Below are 18,444 nucleotides of genomic sequence, written 5' to 3'. Positions count from 1 at the left end.
CGCTGACGGATGCTAGCAAAGAAAGTCAGACGTGCTCGTTTTTATTTGGATTCCAGCGTCCACGATTGAGCTGATTTTTGCTCTTTTTAGAATTTAAGCTCTGATGTTTGCCAAATTGTCAATTTACGCACAAATTGCAAGGGTTTTTGAAATTTTGTATTTTCAATTTTTTTCATGCAACAACCACAAAATTTAATGTGTTTTATTGGATCTTTGTGTAATAGAGCTAAACAAAGCAGTTCTTGATTGTAAAGTGAAAGGGATACTTGTGATTTCAATTTTATTTTCAAACTGTGGTGCACATTTGTTCTGTTACCGCTGGATAAAATCCAATGGCACCAGCTGCCTTCAGAAATCATGCAAATAAAATGCAAGTAACATTTTTAATAGTATTTTTTTTTTCTTGCAGTGTTTTAGGGATTGATATTTTTGTTCTGACGTATATTTAGAAAACATGACTTCCTTCTGATTTGTGTACCTTCATGCCTATGTGCTTTTCATGCACTAATGTTTGAAGAATCTCTTTTGCCGCGCGTCGTACTGAACAGCCCTCGTGTAGTGTTTGATTCCCGCAGCAATTTTACAGACTTTAATTGGATAAAGTCAGGATCCCAACTGAGCTTTTTGGACCTCCTCCAAGTCCTGATATCCATACAGACTGAGAGACACATTGCGACGCCAGGGGTCTGGATTATAAAACAGATTTATGGTCAAATTTCATCACTAAGCTCTCATTTCCCCTGCATTATATGAAGCAAAATCACAGGGCGGATATAAATTGTTTAAGTTAATTTGATATTTATGAGGGTCTTAAATCATCGCAAACAGTATTCTTTGAAATTCTCATGTCCAGTTTGTGTATATGTGGTGCTTTTCTTAGCAACGTTTTACAAAATAATTGCAATTGTTTAGGTTTCAGTGCAGAAACATTAATAGCTATACCAAATCTGACTATAAAGTGAGTTTTAATTGTTTTATTTATAGTATTTACTTTACATTTAGTTTTAATTTTATAATGTGTCTCTATTAATTCGAGTAATATTGAGTTCTTGACTGATTGCTTCATAATCCTGTCCAAACCACAGTGATCCATGTTGCTTGTGCATCTTCCTCAATTCTCCATGAAAATATTTGGACAAAGTACTATGTAGCATTGACTTTTTGTGGCTTATCCTTCTTGTGAAGCATCACTGATTGAATGCTGGACAGCTGTCAAATTGGCAGTTCCTATTGTTCCTATTATCAAAATTTGTTTTCATTCTCGCGCAACGTCCAACTGCGTTCTCTGTTTTCATGTTGGAAAACTGCAAGTTTGATTCCTGCTTCCCTTTGCCACACACCGAAGTGCAAGAGACTGAACTGCAACTTTCCAGCTGGTCTGCAGGTCAGCTTATATGCATGTCTGTGCAAATTGGCGAAATTCATCAATTGTAATTTCTGATTTACTGGAGAACTACTGTATTTAAGTTGAGTTTATTTACCTTTTTATATATCCATCCATCCATCCATCCATCCATTTTCTTTACACCCTTGTCCCTTGGTGTGGTCGGGAGGGTTGCTGGTGCCTATCTTCTTGCTGCAAGGCAACAGCTCTACCAACTGCGCCACTGTGCAGCCCCCTTTTTATATATGCATGTGCATATTTACAAGAAAACACCATTTCTGGACTTAGTTTGAAAAATAATTGATCAATTAGGCCTAATTAATGGAACAGCTTAATTTTTCAGCCTAAAAAAAATTCAGCAAACACAAGATGAGAAGCTGTTGAAGAGCACAAGTACTTAATATTTTACCACTTTTACGACTAACCATGTGTGTCTGCAGCCTGTTTGACCACATAGGCATTTTTGCCTGCACCTATGTTTCAGTCAGCTTTGTGTTTCACAGCCATGAGTTTGTGTGTGTGTGCGCGTGTGTGCGTGTGTGTGTGTGTGTGTGTGTGTGTGCGCGCCTGGGTGGGTGGGAGTGCTGTTGTATCATCCTCCTAAAACCGGAGCGGAAGAGAGATGTGGATTGGCTGAGGTTTTATTCCCCTCACTCCTAGAAATGTAAGAAAAATAGCACAGTGGAGGAAGGGAGTAGATGAAAATAGCTCAGTAGGCAACCGCTGACTCACAAGGCAAAGCTGGGAGTCAGGATGACATCTATTCCAATATACATCAAAAATCAGCTTGTGTAACTACCTCTGTGTCCATGAGCTGACAGATCTCAGTGCCCCTTGCCACATCCTGTATGAATTTGGTGCACATTTCTCGTCTGGCTGCATTAAAACAGGGAGGTGACGTTACAGGTGCCATTTATTTCTTTTGACAGCTCAGAGTCTTTGGGACACGAGGGCTGGCTAGACGTGATGTAGCGTGATCGGCTAACCACGCGGCTCATTCATCATGCCTCTGGTGGAGGGCAGGCTGTCAAAGCTCATGTTTTGTTGTTGTTTTTCTTTTTGAAGCACTGTGAAATGGAACACGAACGTGAACTGAACTCGTATTTGAATCATTCCGATTAAAAATATGCGGTTCGAGCACCGGTTTCTCATGATACCACGATTGAGAAAGTTGCAGGAATTGCAAGGAGGTGTGCGGCGTGTCAGCAATTTGAAATGGGAAATGTTTTCATTCGCTCCACTATCTGGCATATGATAAAAAATTGTATTGATTTTCTGATATTTGGGAAAAGAAAATCAAAAGCTGAAAATGTCACCACACCCACTTCAGGCTGATGGCGCTTTAAGTAAGTTATCGAAACACTCTTCAGCCGCTGCTGCTACATCCCACCCTGCTGCTGCTCTGGCTGCAATCAAAAGGATCTCACCAAGCAGCTGCAATGAACAATCCAGACTCTCCACCTTAAAGTCTAATTAATACCCACTTACCCGCTATAGTTTCTGCTCGACCGGAAAACTTCAGTGACATAAATAATTCATACCCCAATAACGGTTTTCTTCCAGGTTGAGGCTCAGAACGATGCAGTCTCTTTTTGGCGGCGGGGAGCTCGGGCTGCTGGGAGGAGGAGGCAGCGACGCGGGAGGCCTCAAAGAGGATGGCTGCGGCAGCATGGCGTGGAGGACGTCGGCCCTTCCTTCTGACGACGTGTACTCCGCGTCCCACTTCACCCTCATCTCCGCCTATCAGGAAATCAAAACGAGACTGGCCAGCCTGGAGCGAGAGAACACCAGCATCAAGAGGAAGCTGAAGATCTACGAAATTAAGGTGAAAGCGTTTTTAAGTCCGATGTTTGGCTGCTTTAAACAAACAAACAAACAAACAAACAAACAAACAAACAAACAAACAAACAAACAAACAAACAAACTAATCAACACGGCTGATTTTGTCCTTGTTTGTGTCAGATAGGAGGACTCCTGGTTTGTGCTGTTGATTTACTGCCAAGGCTAGAGAGCCACTCAACCTTTTCCATTTTTATTAAGGTGGGGAGTGTTTCAAAAATATAAAAAAATAAAAAAACAGAGTCTAGGCTGACAGCTGACACAGAATCTGTGGAGGAAGCTAAGATTAGGGTGATGGCAAGGAGGCTTTCCAATCTCAAAGACTTGGAGCTCACAACCAAAGCTAAGTGATCAAAAAGCAGTGGAAACGTGCACAAAGGAAGATTTATTGCTGTAATGCCAATAGATATTTTTCCGTTGGTTATTGGAAAGGATAGAAATGCTTTTTTGAAAATAAACTGTAAACACAACCTGATTAAAAAATAAAATGAAAACTCTTTTACATTGCTTTATTATCCTCTCAGAGACTCCTGGCTGCATGGTCGTAATTTTTATTTGATTGAATTTTATGCAGTGTCTGGAGTGTAGGTTGTTCATACTTATTCTGGGATTGGTATGTTTTGAAGTGAAAATAATACCAACACTGGTTGCTTTTGAATTCCTTTTATTGTCCAAAATAAAATTAAGAAATGTAACGTAACTCAGTGTGAGAAATGAGTCACGTCAGTTGGTTTTGTGCAGCCGAAAACGGAAAATTAACCCCAAATTTTTGTAGGTCGATTTAAAAAAAAAAACAAAAAACAGATTAAGTGGCAACCTAAAGGCAACGTTTGCAGGTGCGACAACTTCTACTCCAAATGGCCAACATCTGCACCTGCTCCACCAGAATCAACACCTGCCTCTCTGTGGAACCGTCCCTGAGCAAACGGCCACCTGTGAGTGAGTCAACAGCAGTTTGGCAGCCTGGAGCCTGCAGGAACAGCTGCTTGCTAAAAGCATCCAGGAGTTCTGACTCTCTCCTCCTTTAACTTCATTTGCACATATTTGAAATTCTCCAATACTAAGCCGACTGCTTGGGTGTATTTGTTTCAGCGATGACGTTTTTGTGGCTTTCTTTTGATTCTCTATGCGGTAGACCATATTGAAATCCTTAAAGTAGGGGGAAAAAAATAAGAAATGTCTGCTCCTGTATAATTCCTAGAATAAGCAGAACACCTAAGAGTAATGATTAGTGGAAAACTCTTTTTTTTTCCATCTTCTACTAATCCTGCTTTGTTCCTAATTTCAACAATTCATCTCTCCCCCTCACTGCTCACATCATTATCTCCTTTTGCTCCCTCATGCTTCATCCTTTTTTGTGTCACGCAGCGCATCCCTCCTCCCATGTAGATCTTTCTTTCAACTGCCTTTCCCATTTTTACTCATTTTCTGTCCTCCTACATAATTCCTTTGCGCTCGTTTTCCCTAAAGCTCCCCTGATTTAATCTGCATGCCAATTCAGCTATCGCTGGAAGGATTTCTGCCTCACCTGCTGTCTAATCGAACCAACAAGTCTCATCTCCAAACAGCGAAACAAGAGCAGGTCAGACTGTACTTTGAATCGAGTCGCTCTACTGACACACTAATTAATCCTGGATACTCAAACAGGTAATTGAATATGTAAATACCAATCACTTCTTAATTCAAATATTGAATCAACTCATACCATGACAGCAAGTGAGTAAAATGTATTTATGTTGCGCAAGAGCATTAAAACCAAAACAAAACAAATAACAGCATACATCATGAAGAAGAGCTAAAAACAAAGCCTTTTTATTCTTCAAACAGTTCATAAAAATTATTTATAAGGTCAAACTGATTAATTACCAAAACAAAACAAATATCCAGCTTTACAGAAGATTTGACATCTGTGCATTGCAAAGATGAAGGCAACAATTTCCATATCGGCTTTAAAAGATTTTGTCGTAAAATTAGTCTGAGGCGCCACTCTGACCTCAGAGAGGTAAAGCTCTGAGAGGTCGCAGACAGAGGGAGCGGCAGCACCATAAATAAATTTAGAAGAGAGTTTTAATATTTTAATGTGGGTTCCTAAATGTACACACCGTCAGAAATACTGATACCTCTTTCAGATTTAGAGTTAAAGAATGTGGTGGTGGAAGTGAAGCCTTCTTGTCTCAGAAATGAATCATCAAAAACACGAGTGGAAACATGTAAAAAGTGGCTCTTAGGTAAAAAAGTTCTGTTTTTGTTTTGATAGTTAAACAGATTTATTATTGAGAAATAATAACATGTCATTTTTGGTTAAATATTGATAAAAACTTGCACTAAGTTATCTTTTTAAGAGAGACCTCTCTTAAAACGTAAAAATGTTTTGTTTTTGTTGGTCCTGGGATTGGATGTTGAACATGCTTGACAGAAGGTCTGTCTGAACACGGTGGCGCTACAGTCAGTTCACAGAGGAAGTGGAAAATTTGCTGCGACTTTGACTTTTACACAGATGACTTTTTACCCCCAAATGACTGACTGCAGAAGTAACGGGGTGTTTGACAAAGAATTTAGCTAATCTCGACAACAATCACCAATAAACCAATCAGCAGCTCGGTGGCCCTCCTCCACCTCAGATTTTGCTATCAGTCTGTGGTTTAATCAGTGTAGCGCTTACTGTGTTGTCATTGATGTTTCTGTGTTCTGTGCTCCAAACGTGACAGCAGGTATCTTGTCGGTTTACTTTTACAAACCGAACACAAGAGAGTTCCCAAAATATAACCATGCAGACACATATTAATTACCAGGAGCTGCTGCTATAATTACAAATGAATTTAAATAACTTAATACCTAAAGTGAAACTGACTGGGCACAGTTATTAAAAATCATAAGATTCCTGGGCTCATATGTATCTAAATGTGAAGTTTGGCTTCATCATTTATCTTCTCCAGATGGTTTGTTACATAAAATCATCTGGGAAGTCATTGTTGGGAAGGATTTTTTTTTTTTTTTTAAACAAGCCAGGTTTTTTTCAAAGGGAACTTGGCAGTAGATTGAAAGAACATAACAGCTCAACAGAGTGGAGCCAGTTGGTGTAATCAAGCCAGTCAGGAAAGGAAGAAATACACTTACAAAAATCACAGTCATCAATACTAATGACTGTAGTTAAAGGGGCAGTATTATGTAAAATTAACTTTTTTGGTCGTTACGTCACGTCATGATGTTGTTGCCTCATCAACAGCATACCTGGATTCCTTCCTGCATCTTTGAGAAATCCTTTAATCTCCCATGGCAACCACTGAGCTGTGGAAAACGCCACCTTTGAGGCGTAGATCCTCCTCGGAGCGGAAGTTGCCGAGCTGCCGCTCTTCCATCTCATGGAGCAGAGCAGCTCCTTCAGACTAGCAGCAGCAATTAGCAAACACCTGGAAGAACTTTGCATCTGCTGAGCTCATTAGATGAGATACTTTCCAGTGCAGCGCTGGTAAAAGCTTTGTTAAAGGGCTAATAGAGGAGCGCTGCTGTGATGACTTTCGACCTCAGCTTCAGTATGGCGTTTCAGAAAGAGCAGGAGTTTTTAAAGGGACAGAAGACCAATTTCAAGTCATTAAACTGTGAAGCCAAAATTCCTTCTAGTAAAAATGTTACATAAAGCATTTTTATAACAACCGAAGGTAACATAGTTTCTTGAACGTGCTACAAAATGGCACTATGTGTACCTGGAAAACACATAATACTGCTGCTTTAAACCCACTTTAAACCCACTACTTGACATTTGCCTTTAGTATCTTTTACAGGAGAAAACAAGCTTCACTAATGGATGGATGGATGGATGGATGGATGGATGGATGGATGGATGGATGGATGGATGGATGGATGGATGGATGGATGGATGGATGGATGGATGGATGGATGGATGGATGGATGGATGGATGGATGGATGGATGGATGGATGGATGGATGGATGGATGGGTCTGGATTCTGACAGGCTTGTTCTTTCTTACCTCTCATGTTTAATCATTATTCCAGGTTCGACAGGGAGAACAATTCTGACCAACGCACTCGGCCTCAGACAGTCCTGTTAGTAACAAAGCTGCAGCAAACAGAAAACTCCAGAGCGCAGCTGCTGCTGTGATGGATGGGAACACTTCTTGCTCCTTTGAACATGGGCTGAAGCGAGGTTCCTCTCCAGTTCAGAGTTCCTGAAGCTCAGCGCTGTCAGGAAACTCTGGCCCTCGGGGGGCGACTGCACATGTTTACCCCATTTACTGTTAAACCGAGCAAAGAGAGATGCTCTTCTAAATGGAAAAGGGTTGTTTTCTCCTCAAATAGACATTGCATCAGCGAGGCAATGACTTCACACAGAAAATGAAAAGCCCTTATGGTAGGCACTCTAAATGGAAATGTGTTCATTTAGGTTGAACAACACTGAGTTATATAACCAGCATGTCTGGATCGCAGCGCTCTGCTAACGACCAGAGTTTGGTTTTGTAAGAGTAAAAACCTTTAGAGTTTAGATTGAATCTGCTTCAGCCTTCAGCTTATAAGTCCCAGTTGTGCTTTCACTCAGCTTACATACACTTTTCATTAATTTAAATCAAAAATGAGACTTTTCAGAAGCGGCTTGATGGAAATAAACAGCCGCTCGACAGCAGGTTGCACTCGCTAATAGATGTGTAGTAATCCTCAAAAGTGGATTGACCGGCCAGCGCTGCTGTAGCTGAAGACACTAAAGCTCGTTTTGACAGAAGGGTTCATGGTCTAATTTCTGAGCTACAGGAAGGCGAAAGAAGCTTGATGTGCTTTAGTTGTCTCGGGAGATTGCTGATTTACCTAAGTTGATAGGAAAATGGATGGAGCTAAATACAGAGCAATCCTAGTAGAAGTGGGATGAAGGTTCATCTTCTGGCAGCTTAACATGCAGCCAAAGCTGCAAAGGAAGGATTTAGATCAAAGCATGTGCATGTGCTAACTGGCTCAGCCAAAGTCTATAACTAAACCCAATTAAGGATCTCATGTAAGGATTGAAAGCTGTTGCTCCCAGATAATCTCCGTCCGATGTGAGTGAGCTTGTGAGCTATTGTGCAAAGAGAAATGGATAAATATTTACTCTCTAGACACGACACTGGTGGAGACGTACCCCACAAGACTTTCAGCTTGATTAACTCGACCAACAACGTCAGAAGTCAGAAGAAGATACATGAAATTCTGTCCAAGCGATTACCCTTAAGCTAGCAGAATGAATACTTCATGTTTTTAATACTGAAACGCGGCAGCTTTGTAATCTTTACTGCAGTGTGCTGTCTTAATGAACATGAACATTAATGAGCTGTCATGTGTGTCTTTGTCTCTGCAGTTCCCAATGATCAGCGAGTTTGGTGAGGACACCAACTCCTACTGCTCCTTTGAGAGCAAAGACACGGCGCTGCTGCAGTCAGAAAACGGCAACTTGCACCAGCGAGTCAATGTCCTGACCCATGAGGTACACACCCAGTAAAACGAGGGGAAACAGAATCCAATTTCACATGTGTTGCTTTTTTTTTTTTTTTTTTTTTTTAATGCGGTGGCTAAAAGAAAAAGCCTTATCAGACAAATGTATTTTTTTATTTTTTTATTTTTTTTTAGAGGACTCATTCAGTGGAAATCCTTCTTCCATTAAAACCTAATTTAATTACAGTAGAATTTAGGTCAAGAAACGTCCAGAGCTAATTAGGCTTCCGGAGCTGCTGTCTGGGCAAAAATGACGAGGAATTGATACAACCGGATAGCTGTCCAAGAACGAAGTACGACACCGGAGCTTCAGGCCGATGTTCTTTGAGATGCTTTAGAGATGTGCATATAGAGTCTTAAGGAACTGGATCAGGAGGTTTTCACCAAGAGAGAACAAATGGGCAGATTTCTTATAGAGCTGAGCTGTGTAGATTGATTATCTCTATTATTAGTTTTTAGTAAACTTTTCTCTTTGGAAAAGTTTATAGCAGAGGGTGACGGCAACATCCTTGTTGGTGCGCGTACATGCTTCGCACGAGTGCATTTCGAGAGGCTTTGAGTGGTTTTTTTTGTTTTGTTTTTTTTTTTTCTGCTCGGCTGCCACTCCAGTGCTCTCACGACTGTGTGAACGAGAACACGGGGAAACGAGAGGCGGCTCGCACAGGAAGGCCGTGGTGAAGCTGGTAGCAGCAGCGGTGAAAAAAAAAAAAAAAGACAGAGAAAAGAGCAGCGTTAGAGAGCGAGGAAATGGTTTATAAGAGCAGAAGAGATGATTAGCGTGGGACTCCACAGGTCATGGGGTTGTCTGACACCTGGCAGTCCGACTGATGAAATGAGACATGGCACTGTGAGCACTGCTCTGTGGGAACCAAACCGATACGGCACAGAGAGTCTCAATGTACACTCAGTACACAGGCTGCACTCATGTGGCTTCACTGATGGGTGAACTTTAGTGACATCCTATCCTTAATTCATATGTTTTAAAGGAGACTTACTGTATTGTGCTTCCCTTTAAACAAGTTACAGTAGGTCTTAGGGCAATAGAAAACTTTTTTTTTTTTTTGCAAAACATAATTCTCAAATAATGAGATTTCAGTCTAGTCATTTCAACCTGTTTTGAGCTCCGTTCAGAATCACTTGTTTTAGGGCTATATGTCGCTGTTATGCAATAAGCTATTGCTAGCTGCGCCTCCAACTCAGAGCATTACGCTTTTTCTAGTTTCATCCATCTCCTTGTCAACAGATCAGCTTTTCTGTCCCTGCTGAGGAAATTCATTCCCAAAGTATGATGCTGCCACCACCATTTGTCACTGAGGCAGTGATGCGTTCGCTGCCAGTTTTCCTTCCCTTGCTGCGTGTAACCGATTACTGACTCTTAATTAACCACAGATGTACGATTTTTACTAGTTGGGTGACTTCTGAAGGCAGTTTTATTTATGGGTGGCAATGTAATGCCACACATTTTAGATGTATCCCTCTAAAGAAAGCCTTTACTTCTAGTTGACATTTATACAGTTTTTTTCTGTTTGTCTGTCACACTAAATCGCAATAAATTGCTTCCGTGCTCTTTCACGAAGCTTTCCACAAGCCGTCCATGCACCAGTGCCAGATTTCCACTCGCATATGTTCCCGTCGACACGTTGAACGTCCGTCCCGGCTCCGGCATGCCCCATTGGTGTGTCCCTCTCTGTTTATCTCAGTCCCTCATTGACGCTCCCACTCGGTTGCCTGGAAGTGACCATGTTTTCTTTCCGCGTGCTTCGATGAGCTCGTTCCCTCGCCTACGTTGAAAATCTCTTAATTTCACTCAGCTTTGGAGAATCTCTAGTGCTCTCAGATGTGCCAAATAAGATTGTGTCTCACTGTGGCACTCGTCGTGCCACACTGTGAGAAAACTAAGCCGCCAAGATGTTAAATGGGCCCCCCTTTTTTAAAAAAAAACAAAAACAAACAAACAAAAAAAAAAACCACTTGTGATATTAGGGAAGCGCTGCATTGCACACGCTGTCGTCTTAAGATATTCGGTGTCCCAATTTCACCCGGTTGCAAAACATCTTCTTGAGGGACGTGTTTGATGACTCTCTGAATTGAAGTTTTCCCTTCATTTCCTCCTTTGTGGGAGAAGTTTGAAAACTAAGAAGGGAGGAAATGTGTCAACTTGTTTTTTTTGTCTCTGTGAGTCTGCCTGCTTTTCAGCTCTTTTTTTCTTTTTTTTTCTTGATCTGTCTCTCTTTAGCTGCAGAAGAGAAAGGAAAGGGAGGAACAGCTGGAGGATGTGATCCAGGCCTACGAGAAGATCCACATGGAGAAAAGCAACCTCCAGAGGGACCTCGACAAGATGGTCAGAAACGACACTCGGATAGCTTTACACTAGACTCCAAGTGTTAGTTTTACACTTCAGATTAAAAAAAAAAAAAAGCAAGAGTTGATATCATTAATAGTTAATGAAATATGCGTTTAGATGTAAAAATATAACTTGAATGAATACAACAAAAGTTCTTCCAGTTTGGTTCCAGATGTCTGCTGCTGCAGAAATGTTCTTATTTCTGCATCCTGAAAGCTTGAGAAGTTAGCATGCAGATTTTTTTCAATTACTTTTAGCAACTTGATGGCAATACATTAATAAATATTTTTCAAGCTCATACCCCTAGAAATCTCTTGCACTGCAGCCACAAACCTCAGCGTTTTTCACCGAGATTTCCTGTGAGAGATCAACAGAATGAACGTAGCTGAATCACATCAGGGAGTCGAAGTGTGGCCTGAATTTGTATTGCGCTCCATGAGTAAATATTTTGTAGATGAAGATGTAATTGCATCTTCCACTCCAGTTACATTGGATGGGGAGCATCTGGGAACATTAACTTTGAAGTCTTGTTTTTTTATGTTTTTTTTTTTAGCCCTGCAACCGAATCAAAGACACAAAAGTTATGAAAACTAAAAATCCATACGGCTTTGGGGTTTATATGAAGACAAGAAATTACAAAGAACGTTATTAGAACAACAGGCCTCAATGTATGTATTTTAAAGGATTTCAATATACTAGACCAACACAACACAAAGTGATTCATAATAGTAAAGCAGGACACAATGTTTTTTTTTTTTTTGTGGATAATGAGGCTGTTTCACCAGCTTTAGCCAAAGTAAGAAGAAGACCGCAGAAGAAAGACCTTCTGAAGAAGGTCTTTCTTCTGCGGTCAATCTGCACATTTTGGACCAAAATATGTTCATATCTAGGACAAAAAGTCTCTCACTCCTGAGCTGCATGATGGTTGTACATTCCCATCATGTCTGTACTTATATATACAGTAATATCTTGAACAGATGAATGTGGCAGCTTCATCTTCATCTTCACGGATCGTGAAGTTGTTGTCAAGGATGAGCCAGACTGGTGCAGCTCCACAGTTCTCCTCCTGATGTCGGATTTCTCTTGACTTTTCAAACATGTCGTAAGAGAAAACCAAGTTTCAGGCGTGGCCTGAAATGCTCCCAAAGGTCTCCCTCCAATTCACTTGGATATGTTAGTTAATCTTATTGTCAGTTTTCATGAAACACTTGCAGAGAATTTGGTTTTTTAAATTATTTTAGGAGCTTAAGCGCCTCCCGACAAAACCTTGCTGGTGAACAAAGTTCATTTACGTCTAGTCCAACATCAAGTTTGCAGGATTCAGTAAAACATGCTGCCGATCATCAAATCTTTCACTCTAGGCAATTTCTGTGAAGCGATAGTATCTTTCTTTCTACAATAAAACAAAACAAAACCTCCATTTGCTGATCCTGCAAATTATAATCTGGCAAAATTTTTTATTTTCATTGTTTTTGGAAGAGATATTCTTCTCTCAGCGATTGTTTTAATTAATTATTCCTGTTTCCCCCCCGAAGAATTAAGCCGCATGTGACTTGACTTTCCTTTGTGTGTCGCTCCACCGCTTAAAACCGTGACAATCTCATTTATTCTAAGTGGTTGCACATCAACACGAGGCAGAGCTGTCCAACCGAACAGATTGGCTGGCCGAACTTTCCTCGGTGCCCTTGTGAGGCAATAAAGCATCTCACTTGACGGCGGAGTCCATCTCACAGAGTATCTTCAGCAGCTTTAAACTGTCAGAGTGATGAGGGAATGAAGTGTGCCAAAGATGTCGGAGCTGCCACCTGGCAGGGACCATCGCGGTGTCACCTGCGGCTCGTTAATGGGACTTCATCAGAAAACTGCTCCTCGCTCACCTTCCAGCCTCTTGCTCACTTACTCATTAACACGTTTATAAAGTGACAGAGAGATTTAGAAATTTAAAGTAGGAAGGTTTAAAAAAAAGAACAACAGTAAATTATATAGTTAATGGCCTAGTGGAGATTGATCACTTCTTGAGAGGCCTTCCTGTCTCGGAGCCTTTCTCTTTATTCAGAACTGTGCTGGGATTACATTTGAATCTTTTGCAAAAGTAACCAGGGCAAATACAAATTGTGGTTTTCTAGAAATGTTTTCAGTCCTTTGTGAAGAATTGCCTTCTAAGTCTAAAACCCTTTTGGGCAAAATTTGATGTCCACAAACATCAAGCATTCATGTTACCTTGCAATTGACCATGTGGGAAATTTTCCTCCCTCACTCCTTTTGCATAATTGCTTTAATTCAGACACAGTTAGTGTCATTTATTTGCAGACTAATACCAATTCCTGTGTTTGACAATTGATTCAAATATCACAGTATTATATACCATGTGCCACGCACATGAATGAAGACGACATTTTACCTTGTTGCAGATTGGGCTGTCTTTTCTTGGTTTCAGACGAACCTGGTGGAGAAGCATGTCGAGCGGATCCTGGGCCTGGAGTCTGCGCTGAGGCAGAGGGACGAGTCCCTGCAGAAGCTCAACATCCAGCTGCACAACAAAGACATGCAGTACCTGCAGCTCCACGCCGGCCCTGACAAACACAGTAAGCAGCTTTGTCCCCTCGGATACAATTAGCGGACTCGTTTCGCTGGACGAATTGAGAAATTGAGGAGAAAGTAGGAGCAGTCGCTCCAAAGGCACGTAGACGCAGGAGGAAAACAGCCCGCCTCTTGTCTGTTGTTGTAACTTTTTTATAAATCAGCCAGTGTGCGTTGTTTCTCATTGGCTGCTCATCTGTGCAGAGAAGCAGACTTTTTTTTTTTTTTTTTTTTTGCCAGACTGCAAATCATTTTGTCACTTTTTATGTGATTTGACTGGTTTCAGTATGCAGATTTTTGGGATTTGTTATGTTTGTGCGACTCAGCATTCCACTTTTTTTTTTTTCTTTCATTGACTTTTGCTATTGTTGTATATATGCCTATGGGTTCTAATGCCTTCTGTTAGTCTTTCCTCTGCCTCTGCATGTTTCCAGACAGTCCAGAAACTTTTGAAAAACACTGACGTGCCAAACCAAATTTAGATTGATGTCCATCTGAAGATGATTTTATGGATACATTTAAACAACACTGAATTTTTCCATCCTACCATTGAAGCTTTGCATGTCACAAACAAAACTAAAAATATAATGTTCAATTAACGCCACTTATTAGGAATCTACTAAACGAAAGCAAATTAGGACAGCTGAATCAAATCCAACCGTGGTGAGCGACATAAACTCAAAATCTTACTGCGATGTATTGTGATAACAATAAAAGTGACTAAGAAATCATTCGCAACATTTTTGCAGTTTTTTTTTTTCCAACAGCTGTATTGGTGTTATTGTATATTTAACTACCGTCAAAACACAGCTCTAAGTAAAATATATTCTGAAATTTAGTTAATTGTTGTTAAACTGCACATAAACTGAATTAGATCATATTTCTGAATTTGACATTTACTGATTCTTATGGAATCCACAGTTGAGAAAATAAAGTGGCAATTTTTGACAAACTGTTTGGGTTTTAAGACATCATTCACTGGAATTTATCGCAAAGAAAAATTGCATTTTTCTTATCCTGACGAGAAAATGTTCATGATTACGATAATGGCTAAATGCCTGTTTTCTCTCAAATGTTAAATAATAAATAAATATATTTAAATAAATATTTAAAAAAAAAAAAACATAGCAAAACCAGCCAATATGTTAAGGAAAAAATAGCAGCTTTTTTAACGTCAAAGTTCCCAAAAAAAAAGTTATGTAATTGATAAAAAGAGCTTTGCAGTCAAACTTCAGTCATTCTGGCTCCAAAGGCATTTGGCATTGTAAGGCGTGTGCTGTAAATCGGTATTATTCTGCCCATCTGTGCCACCAAATGAACTCTGCTGCGGGTAGTCTGCGCGACTAAAACGTGTAAAAGAAAAGTGACTTGACAGAGAACAATACAAATTCCTGCAAAACAAATGCAGTGCAGTGGAAACAACAACACTGCTCAATCTGCCGTGCTGCGGGAGGACTGAAGTAGACGGGGGCTCTGTCAACTTTAATTGCTTTGCATTGTGACCTTGTCGGTGACGTGGGCGGCTGAAACGTGGAAGCAATGTGCCAGTGCCACCTCAACAGATGCCTGTGCCGTAGTAAAACCCGATGAGGAGGAGTTTTCATTCTGCTCAGGCAACAGACTGGCAGAAAACTCATGGAAATGTGCATCAAATCTGTTTGTCGTCCATATTTTATTTATTTATTTATTTTTATTTTTTTATTTTTTGCATTAAATTGTGATGTACGAATGAAAAAATATATATATATGTGTGTGTAGTACTAAGTTTGTACTGTGCATTTGCACCTGTGACTGCACATACAAGTATTTTATTGAGGAGGCAGGAGAAAAGATAAAAGATGATACTGCTGTGCCGTTGCTATGTCTTCTGTAGCTCAAGGACTGTGTGAGCGGAGCTGAATCACTAGCCAGCCCACACAGATCACATCACCCAGGTACGCGCTGAAAGATGCTGCCCTTGGAAGAAGTCAGCTCTTTGGCTCTTTTATAGTCATCGATTGTACAACCGTGGACAGCGGGCGGCGCATTACTCAGGGAAAAAAAGAAAAAAAAGAAGCAATATAAGCTCAGTGTTTGTGTCTTTTTTTTTTTGTGCTGCGTTGTTTACCCCCTGTCCTCCCATTTCTTTTGCTTCCTTTCTCCCAGTGTTGGATTGCCCAGCTCTGACCCTTCAGAGCTCGCGCAGCCTGGACACCCTGTCGGACCTGAAGCTGCAGCGGCTGGAGGCCGAGCTGGAAGGGGCGCGGCACGAGGCCCAGGGTGCGTGTCAGCGGGAGGAGGAGATGAAGGCGGAGGTCGAGCGGCTGAAAGATGAGATCAGACAGCTGCAGGATGACCAGAGGGAGAGGGTCAGTGTTGCTTTGTTTTCAGTCTGGTACACAGTGTCTGCACCATTTACACAGGCAGAAATGGACTGAACTGTAAAATATATATAAAAAAAAAACAGTGCCTTGAAAAAGTATGCCTGAACTTTGAACTTTTGCACATTTTTTCACATCACAGCCGCAAACGTAAGTCGATTTTATTGGCATTTTAACGGTATTTCAACACAATGCAGCTCATAATTAAGACAAGTGAAACATGGTTCAGCCCCCCTCTGACCTGGCACCCCTAAATAAACTCCACATCACCAACTTCCCTTCAGATGTGTGTTATGAAGCAATGATGATTCTGGGTACACCATCAGAGGCGTTTTGCAGACATGACATATTTGGTCATTTCTTTTACAGCAGTTTTTGTACATTTTTCCACATTTCCAGCAGTAATTTACTTTTTTTTTTTTTTTTTTTTTTAGTTTTCTTAGTTTACCCTTTGGGTAACACTTTATTTGAAGGGGGTTGAATAAGACTGTCATGGCACTGTCATAAACATGAGTAAGTCTTCATGAATATTTATGACTGTTGTCATAAAGCGTCATTTGGTAAATTATGACACTTTTAATACAAAGTTGACATTATTCAAAATGTCTTTATTATGACAACTTGACATTAACCAAGAAATCATTACTGTTTAAACTTTACCTTTAATAACATAAAGTTACCTAATTTTTAAAGTGCAATCAGTAATACTTTTATAACAAATTTATATCAGTAATGATTTCTTGGTTAATGACAAGTTGTCATAACAAAGACATTTTGAATAATGTCAACTTTGTATTAAAAGTGTCATAATTTACCGAATGACGCTTTATGACAACAGTCATAAATATTCATGAAGGCTTATTCATGTTCATGACAGGTTTTTATGACAGTGTCATGACAGTCTTATTCAACCCCCTTCAAATAAAGTGTTACCGTCCTTTGTTTACACACATAGCCTTATTCTTAAGATATTTTTTATAATTACTACCGAAACTAATGTACCGGTAAATCAAAAAACATCCTGTGTGTGGCGGTGAAAGTAAATATGAGACTCAGTAAAATGATGAAAAAATATATATATATTACTACTGCAAATCATATTACTGTTATTTGTTTATTCTAACAATAATCATGATATACATTTTTTTTAAATTGGTATATCCCAAAGAGACCACTTTTTTTTTCTGATTGTACAGCAAGTACAACAGAGGGGCAACAACTCAAAGCTTTTGCACAGTTTTGATTTTTTTCTTTCTTTCTTTCTTTTTTTTTCTTTTTTTTTTACTGTCTCGATGGTCCAACAACATGCTAAGCTGGATGATGAAAGCCATGGGCCTCAACTTGACAGCTACCACTGATCTCTAGTTTAAAGCTGGAGGCAACGGGGCAAACAAAGGGAGAATTTAAGATTGATGTTAGATTGACTGTTCCATGGAAACGTAATTGCAATCCTCAGTGTCTCTCCATTTACCACGTTTTCTTTTGAAAAAGCGATAAGAGCCTCATTGTGTTATCTAATCAGACATATATTTAAGCTGAAGGTGTTTTAAAGAAAATACATTTTACAGTGCTTAAATTAAACTGTCAGTTTAAAAGAAGAAAAAAAAAAATTCCAGCCACTTTTTCTTTGTGACGGTAAGACGCTGAGAACACACAGGAGTAACAGTCTTTGAGCTTGTGCTCTTCATTCTGCAAGTTTTTGTCCCTGCTGTCTCTATGCTGTCAGATTTTGTCCAATATCCCACCAGCAACCTGCATGGTAATGTAATTTCATGCTCTACTTCTGCAGGAAATGACTTCTCCGTGCAAGCAGTGCGATGTGGAGTGGATAAAGAAGGTGGGAGATGAGCAGTAAGTGACCACCGACAATCTCTTAGCAGGGGCCGAAGGGAGGGGAGCCCGTGTGGAGACGGAGACTGAAGGGAATCGGGGAGCGTGGCTAAGTTAGCAAGGAGGAATACAGGCTGAGCAACGATCACAAAAAACAAACAAGCAAACAAACCAAAAAAAAAAGAGCAAGATTGAGAAATGTTTCAGCAGAAGCTCATCTCTGCTGTCCTGCTGGGATGTGCTCAGGCCTGCCTCTAGGGGCCTCATTAGGAGGCAAACAAGTTCTCCAATCACTGACTAACTGGGTTCAAACAGCATTAACAGAGGGAGTAATGTTGTTTGGACGCTCTGGCCTGGTGAATGCACTATGCAAGGTGCCATTGGCTAATTTTCACTAAATAAAGTTTGTGAGGAGCCATCAGTAGGCAGTATTTTAGTCACGGTCAGAAGTTTGCCGAGCTGCTTTAGTTTGGTGAAAATGAAAGAAAGGCGAAACATTCTCACTGCGTGTTACAACTGGGTCCAGTTATTTAGTCTAATTTTGAAAAAATACTAAACATAGAGAGAGATCAAACTAAAAGCACAACTGAGGCAAGATGACCAACAAAAAGAAACAACAAAGCAACTAAAAG

General features: G+C 40.3%; 1 protein-coding gene across 1 annotated transcript in view; it reads left to right on the top strand.

The window, feature by feature from the left end:
* Positions 1–2,953: 2,953 nt before the first annotated feature.
* The window catches only part of tbkbp1 (TBK1 binding protein 1), a 32,245-nt gene continuing 16,754 nt past the window's right edge, over positions 2,954–18,444 (top strand). Inside the window, exons 1-6 of the mRNA XM_014983913.2 lie at positions 2,954–3,209; positions 8,565–8,690; positions 10,935–11,039; positions 13,480–13,627; positions 15,768–15,970; positions 17,772–17,833. Coding sequence (XP_014839399.1) covers positions 2,964–3,209; positions 8,565–8,690; positions 10,935–11,039; positions 13,480–13,627; positions 15,768–15,970; positions 17,772–17,833 — 890 coding nt within the window. The 5' untranslated portion in view covers positions 2,954–2,963. The remainder of the gene's footprint in view (positions 3,210–8,564; positions 8,691–10,934; positions 11,040–13,479; positions 13,628–15,767; positions 15,971–17,771; positions 17,834–18,444) is intronic.

The sequence above is a fragment of the Poecilia mexicana genome, unplaced genomic scaffold (genome assembly GCF_051168715.1).
Source record: "Poecilia mexicana isolate PSO_F unplaced genomic scaffold, ASM5116871v1 scaffold_19, whole genome shotgun sequence".
Classification (NCBI taxonomy): Eukaryota; Metazoa; Chordata; class Actinopteri; order Cyprinodontiformes; family Poeciliidae; genus Poecilia; species Poecilia mexicana.
Note: the sequence above shows the minus strand (reverse complement) of the source record. Positions and strands in the feature narration are given on the sequence as shown.